Below are 8,020 nucleotides of genomic sequence, written 5' to 3' on the forward strand. Positions count from 1 at the left end.
TTTGGTCAATACATTTTATTTACCATTTTGAACAGATAGATTACAATTCAATATTTTAATGTATCAATACTAGGAATTTGTCCTCTGGTCTTTAAACATACAGTACATTATGTGTCATGACGTAAATAAATATATATGGAGAAATAAAATACAAAAACAAATAACATATGTAAAGCTTCCAAATATGGAAGAAAATCACCTAGAACTGTATTGCGTTGTTTGTAATTTTCTACAAGAAGGAAGCGGTACCACAGAATGGTCTGTAGATATTCACTGCAGAGTCAACACTTCTTTGCAGACCAACATTTTCAGACTTGGCAGGATCAAGGAAGTTTAAGTGACATATCAAATTAAGTGTCAGTCCTTTATCAATTTACACTATATAAAAATAAAAAAAAACGTACGTGATTTTCATCATGAATAGATATTTGTTCTGTCAGCCATTACAAGGTTATTATATCTGTTAAGGCCAAATAAAATAAAATCAGTTCATGCCCTTTTTTAATTTTGACTACTGACATCTGGTAAACACTGATCTTCCATAATCTCAGTCATTTTAGAGGATGATTTTTTTAAGGCATGATGACTAATGGAAAAAATATATGTCTGATCAATTAAAGGTGATTCGTGCCAAGCCTGCGATGTTATTGCACTATTTAGGGCCATCAGTAAATGAACGGCGCTAGCTCTGTTTACAAAGAGTAATTTCAGTCTAAGCTCTCGTCATTGCAGCAGCACAGCTTTTCAGGTCGTGGTCTCCAGACCATGAGGATAACAGGGAAGAAATAGATACAAATTGATCAGGCCTACCTCCTCCTACTGTCACATGGCTGGAACAGACAGGCACACTTTACAAAACGAAATACATGTACAGTTCCTTTCTATATCAATCTAGCAGGAGTTCTGTACACAATGCAAATGGATATACATAACAATATAATGGATTCTCTAGAGTGTTTTGCCAGCAAAACAGCAATCACTTTCACTCGCAAGAATAACAATGATTGATATAATGTGTTATTACTGCAGAAGACCTATTATTGCTGGTAAAACTGTATACTCCATTTTCTGTATTTATGATTAAAAAATATATTAATGAGTCTACAAACATTTATGTCAACACAATTTGTCAACACAGTCTCAGGGGGGTAAAAGTGCAGGTATTAGAAGAACAAAGGCAAGAACATTTTGTTCACATAGGGAGTATAAATAGTTAAACATTTAGAGCTTCTTAATATATTACTATGGTTTTTGTTAAAGATTCAAGTGGAAAATGTGTTTTTAAAAGGAGTAATTTGTAATTTCTCAAACTGAAATACTGTAGTAAAATGAGCAGTACCATTAAAATAGTAAACCAATGCATTATTTGTGATTACGATTAAATTACTATGCCATGACATGATATGCAGATTTCTTGTAAAATAACATATTCCGTGTCTGCTTTCTATGCATCGGCATTCATTTGCTCTATTATTATCAGTATTTGGATCAAAATTATCCACCAGTAGAATTTGGTTCAGATGGTACCATAGTACCCTATTTGGTCCAAAACAAAATTGTTGAAATTTCATTATCCATTCTGGTGTTTTCCTACTTGTTTGAGATATGATTTTGTGGGTGAAAAGATATGCAGTTGACCAAGAGACAGAGTGGATGCTTAAGCAACGCAAACATTTTCTTTACCCTTGTTTCCTCAAGTGCAATCCACCATTCACATAACAAACAGATAACAAATGCATTGTGACTCGGACAGACATGTACATCTTCAATATATGCAGAAAGATTAGGAAGGCATGGACCTCTCTACAGCTAGCGCCAGGGTCATAAGTCCAAACAGACTGGAAAGTCTGTGGGTTTGATGCAGCCGGCTCTTCTTGCCTAGCTCTGTGGGTACAGTACTGTTCTCGCTGCCTTGAAACTTCAGGCACTTACTTCACTCATATCTCCGACAGTTGTCGTAGTCCACATCGATTTGAGAGAAATGTCCTTTCTCCCTGTAGTACAAAACATAATCTCTGTTTCCCACCTTGGCACACTTTGGATCAGTTTTGGGGTGGGTGGGTAGGTAGGGCCATTGGTGTTGAAGATAAGAGTCCCATGCAATCTACACCCCTCATGCAACAATCCAACAAGATCTGGAGTTTCTGGACCCCCTTTTCATGCCTCTTAGGCATGTCACTCAGGATTTCCATTAGCAGGCCATGCAACCCTCCTAAGCTGCTCTAACAGTGCGTGGTCATTGTCCCAGGCAGTGTTTGTCTGTTCCTATTCCCCCTCTCAACTGTGGAGGGGATGAGGATCGAGGTGGATAGAGGAGTCCTTCACATGAAGCTGTCAGCGGGTCCATAGGAGAAGCCTGGGAAGGCTCCAGCTGCCTCCTTGATGCTGCTAGTCACCAGCAGACCGTCTGTGTTGCACAGAGATGAGGTCACAGGGAGGTGGGTGAACTCTGGGTCAAAGTGCCTAAGGTCCGTAGGCCCGCTCTGTGAAAGCCAACCAACCAGAGCACTATATTAGAGACGTGCTCTAAAACACAAACATCAAATTCACATTTCACACCCATACAGCCTCTAAATATATACATTGTTGTCCTTGGGATGCAGTTTGTGACCATTTTTGAGTAAAACAAAAATGGAAATTCTACTTGAAGTGAACAAGAAAAGGTACATTTGTACTTCTCTCTCATGTTAACCTGGAAGACTACATGTATACATTGTTGGTAGATGTACTTACCACTGAGGGAATGTAGGGTGGTGTGATGTTCCTTGCCATCAGGTCATCCCAGTTGATGGGTGAAAAGAAGGTGTGGAACTTCAGTTCCATCTAGAGGCAGATAAAAACACTACATCAATCCACTGGTACAGAACAATACTGAGACCTTGTGTGTTATTCATATAATGTATTTGTTTGTTGTACATGGATTGCTCTGTCTGTGTCTATGTCTGTGTATGTGGGTACTTACAAAATCATCTTTCACTCCCAGCCTCTTAGTGCGGTCCTTTTGCAGGAGCCCCTCCAACAGTTCTCTTCCTGCGTTGGACACGTTGGGCTTCAGTACGAGAGGCTTGTTCAGGATATTGTTGTACATCTCAGCTGTGTTGCGGCTGTAGAAGGGGGGCTATGGAGAGAGACAGCAAAAATCAGTACATGCTACTTGGCCAAACTCCATACAAACCATGCACCATGATTGTCAGTGTACTTGTGTGATTCATACTGACATTCCTTATATATAACTGACATGGTGACATACGGTGTCCCACCAGAGTCTATAGAGCTCTGGTCAAATGAAGTGCACTATATAGGGAACAGGGTGCCATTGAGGATGCATTGATAGTGGATATCATAACTATTGTAAATGCATTGTGAAAACTGAACCATGAAAGAGATGCTGAAAAGAGCAGTGATCAGTAATGCCTCACCAGTCCATAGAGCATCTCGTAAAGCACAGATCCCAGGCACCACCAATCCACGGTTCGGTCGTACGCCTGCTTCTGCAGCACCTCGGGGGCCAGGTACTCTGGGGTTCCACAGAAGGTGGTGGTGGTCCCAGTGGGTGCCAGGCCCTCTTTGCAAAGGCCAAAGTCTGTCAGGACGATGTGGCCCGCAGAGTCTAGCAGGATATTCTCAGGCTTCAGATCTCTGTGAAGTTGAAGAGAAAGGGAGAGGGTTAGGAAAGTGCAACTCTCCCTATAGTTAATGCATTTTAATGCAAAAGGTGGATAAACAGTGTTTACGTCCGTTTACCTTCCTCTAAACCACTGGCCCTTATTCACTGGACAAGACTACACATTTCTATGAGTGGTATTTTTCCTGTCATGTGCAATGACATATAGTCACCACCAGAGGGTGGTGTATGATAGGATCTTAGTTCATACCTGTAAACAATATGCAGGGAATGGAGGTATCCCAGAGCACTGGCGATCTCTGCAGCGTAGAACCTGGCTCTGGGTTCTAGGAACACCCTCTCTCTCTGTAGATGATAGAACAGCTCTCCTCCATTCACGTAGTCAAGCACAAAGTACAGCTTGTCAGTAGTCTGGAAGGAATAGTGCAGCCCCACCAGGAAAGGATGTTTGATATTCTTCATCAGGACACTACGCTCCGCCATTATATGCTTTTGCTAGATGAGGGAGTAAGAGAAAGATGAGCATACCACTCACAATGACATCAGTGCAATACTTAAATTAGAGCAACTGAGCGAGCGACTGAGTGGTTGTATGTGTTTGTGGCTATTGCAGCTTGCTTGGAGTATTGACTGTGTTTTTATGGTGAAGATCAGTAGAGTAAGACTCACTTCCTTCTTCTTCAAGATGATTTTCTTCTGTAGAACCTTGACGGCGTAATACTCGTTGCTCTCCCTGTGTCGAGCCAGCAGCACCTTCCCAAAGCTCCCTTTGCCGATGATTTTCAGGTAGTCGAAATCACATGGTTTGATCGCCAGCTCTTCAGCTAGTGAGCTTCTGGGGGAGGTCAGTAACATCTAAGAACAGAGGAGGAGAGAAGGAGCTAAGAATGACCATCTTGGCTCTGGATAAAATCATCTATTTTCAGTTCACACTGGTAATTCAAATGGCACCCTATTCCCTATATAGTGCACTACCATAGGGCTCTTTTAAAAACTGGTGCACTATATAGGGAATTGGGTTCCTTTTGGCTCAGTCTGTCCCAGTGGCCAAGGCATGTGTTATGCTGATGCTCACCGGATTTAAGAGCTCAGCATTGTCCAGCTTCTCATTCTGGTTCTCATCGATCTTGAGGAAGTCAACTTCAGAGCTGAGGAATGAACAGAGAATGTTAGAATGGAATCCTCCTTCACTTATGATTCACTGATACACTCATTGCCACTTTGTGATTTTATAGGGATGAGTGACCTCTCTAAGTTGACATTGTATTTTCTAGAGTGCTTAAATTATAACAGTAGTCTACTACTTAGATTGCCATCACAGGCCAGTATTACGATTCATACTATTTTTCAAAGTCGGACATTGCAGTAAAATGGTGAGTAATTAGATAGAGAAGGTTCCATTTGTCATAACTGACCCAAATGAGATACAAACTGGCCAAGACTGTAAATAAGGGTCTCTCTTCTCTAACTCCTGAGAGACTATTCAGTTGTTCCTGACCCCCTCCCTATACACCATGTAGCCTGCGGCACCATCTGAAAAGTAATTCTAAGCCAGGGGATCAGACATGACTAGCACAAACAGCCCAGAATCTGACTGCTGTAACAACCCAGCACCTGAAGATGGTATTTCATTTTTTAAATATTTTATTGAACCTTTATTTAACTAGGCAAATCAGTTAAGAACAAATTGTTATTTACAATGGCGACCTATTCCAGCCAAATCTGGATGGCACTGGGCCAATTGTGCACCACCACGGCCAGATGTGATAGAGCCTGGATTTGAACCAGGTACTATAGTGACACCTCTTGGACTGAGATGCAGTGCCTTAGACCGCTGTGCCACTCGGGAGCCCAGGGTGTTTGGGAATTTTCCACTGAGCTAGACCCCCACCTGGCCCCTTTTTAGGCTGTTGAGTACAAACCATATTGTGTGGTGTGCGCTTAATTGAATTACCCGGTTATCCCAGTCAAGGGGACACAGGGGATTTGCAGAAAAGATGCTTAAGCCCTGGAGAGGCCGTGGCGGGAACACACTTGACATGACATAACTATTCTTGTGCTGGCTTTGCCTGCTTGGCCCCAGATTACTGCTTTGACTCAGAATGTGAATAGTGACGTGCAGATGATTGGATTGGAAATGTACAGTAGCTTACACTGACCTAGGTAGACCTATACAATTATAAATAAACACATAGACCTAATCTAATGCCATGGGAAGCAGATGAAATGTCGCACAGAGGCCTATTGTGTGCGCACCTATCATATATCTTGACTATTTGATAAATATCTATACTTTCAGAAAAGGTCATTTGTCATAATATTATCATATTTCATTGGCAGTTGGTAGCTCATATATAATATCTAAACATCTCATTTGGCCATACAAGTGCTCCATATAATACTTACTGTTGACACATATGTGGGTTTGACACCAGCCTCGATATGAAGTCGTTAAGTCCAATTTTCCTCTCCTTGATGAAAGCTGCAAATCAAAAATAAGCATTTATGTCAGCTGGGCGCCCAGAGAACACAACGTCACAGATTTAACACAGCCCTTCATCAGACCTAAGCTACACCATTGCAGAACTAAGGCCATGGATAGGCGTCTACTATCTACCTGGGATAACAGTTTACATTTCATCACAGGGCGGTGAACAGTCTAGAAATTATAGCCGTATGCCTATACTAAATCTGTTCAAAAGTTTCATTTTAAAATGTTTCAGAGGTTCAAAAATTATTTGGAATGGATCCCGTTATAACGCATTATGTGCCAAATTTAGTCGTTATGCAACAAAATATTACTATTCCTTTGGCGAACCGCCGTGTCGCATAGTGAAAAATAACACTCAAAGCCTATATCACAAACATGGACATGAGTAAAGGAGCCACACACCAATAGAGACTACAGTCCATCTACAAATCATAATCCAAAGAATATTGATCCATACTATTAAACCACAATGTAGAAGCTAAATTCTAAATAAAATAATTGAACTTAGATTAACAGAAATAACTGATTATTATGCCTACCAGTGAGGACTGACACAATTCCTCTCATTTTGCAATAAGACAAGTCACATGGAGCCTTGGTTACAGCCATGGTGAATAAAAAGATGTATCCACTTGTAAAACAGCGCCAGTAGAAAGCCCCTTTATGGAGAAGACACGCTGGTTGCTCTAGTGCCAATTGCTCCACTTCATGCGCACTGGCTACAGAGAGTCCTGCCTGCGAACACGATCAGTCCAAAATGCCTATCCAGGGCGCAGGGCGGCAAGGCGTTATATACGGAGCACGTGGTTTGAGGAGGAGCGGCATACTGACGTCACTTGGTTACCAAGCAACTGTCAGAGGCAGTGATGTCACGGGATTCCGCAGCGCCATCTCTTGCCTGCAGGAGGCGGGGAATGACAGGAGGCGCGCAGCAGCACATAGGTGGAGCGCGCTAGATTGAACATCGCTTCCCCAACCCCCTTTTCTACCAATGGAAAGATACGGTTGGCTATAATCCCGATAGAACCGATAGGATTAAAGGCACTCTGGATCATTTATAATGAAAAATGGAATAACAGGTGCATTGATCCTACACAGACTTCTGTCACCAGCCTCAAAAATACACTGAACAAAAATATAAACACACCGAACAAAAATATAAACACACCATGTTTCATGAGCTGAAATAAATCATCCCATAAATGTTCCACACACACAAAAAAGCTTATTTCTCAAAAAATGTTGAGCACAAATTTGTTTACATCCCTGTTAGTGAGCATTTCTCCTCTGCAAAGATAATCCATCCACCTGACAGGTGTGGCGTATCAAGAAGCTGAATAAACAGCATGATCATTACACAGGTGCACCTTGTGCTGGGGACAATAAAAGGCCACTCTAAAATGTGCAGTTTTGTCACACAACACAATGTGCAATTGGCCAGTGGTGGAAAAAGTACTCAATTGTCATACTTGAGTAAAAGTAAAGATACCTTAATAGAAAATTACTCAAGTAAAAGTGAAAGTCGCCCAGTAAAATATTACTTGAGTAAAAGTCTCTAAAAGTATATTTGGTTTTAAATATACTTAAGTATCAAAAGTAAATGGAATTGCTAAAATGTACCATTTCAAATTCATTATACACTGCTCAAAAAAATAAAGGGAACACTTAAACAACACAATGTAACTCCAAGTCAATCACACTTCTGTGAAATCAAACTGTCCACTTAGGAAGCAACACTGATTGACAATAAATTTCACATGCTGTTGTGCAAATGGAATAGACAAAAGGTGGAAATTATAGGCAATTAGCAAGACACCCCCAAAAAAGGAGTGATTCTGCAGGTGGTGACCACAGACAACTTCTCAGTTCCTATGCTTCCTGGCTGATGTTTTGGTCACTTTTGA

General features: G+C 41.2%; 1 protein-coding gene across 1 annotated transcript; it reads right to left on the reverse strand.

The window, feature by feature from the left end:
* LOC120027205 (serine/threonine-protein kinase Sgk1-like) lies at window positions 1-6,861 on the reverse strand. The gene is made up of 9 exons (XM_038972096.1): window positions 6,656-6,861; window positions 6,032-6,107; window positions 4,701-4,773; window positions 4,295-4,480; window positions 3,876-4,120; window positions 3,420-3,639; window positions 2,963-3,118; window positions 2,734-2,823; window positions 1-2,483 (listed from the first exon to the last, which is right to left on the reverse strand). The coding sequence occupies exons 1-9, from the start codon at window positions 6,723-6,725 to the stop codon at window positions 2,322-2,324; spliced, it is 1,278 nt and encodes a 425-aa protein (XP_038828024.1). The 5' UTR covers window positions 6,726-6,861; the 3' UTR covers window positions 1-2,321.
* Between the last annotated feature and the right edge of the window lie 1,159 nt (window positions 6,862-8,020).

Source organism: Salvelinus namaycush, chromosome 32, assembly GCF_016432855.1.
Source record: "Salvelinus namaycush isolate Seneca chromosome 32, SaNama_1.0, whole genome shotgun sequence".
Taxonomy (NCBI): Eukaryota; Metazoa; Chordata; class Actinopteri; order Salmoniformes; family Salmonidae; genus Salvelinus; species Salvelinus namaycush.

Coding starts and splice junctions, on each gene's coding strand:
- LOC120027205 (XM_038972096.1), bottom strand. CDS start 6,725: ATGGCTGTAACCAAGGCTCCATGTGACTTGTCTTATTGCAAAATGAGA. Junction 3,119..3,419: donor ACGAGATGCTCTATGGACTG/GTGAGGCATTAC, acceptor CTCTCTCCATAG/CCCCCCTTCTACAGCCGCAA. Junction 2,484..2,733: donor CACCCTACATTCCCTCAGTG/GTAAGTACATCT, acceptor TGGCTTTCACAG/AGCGGGCCTACGGACCTTAG.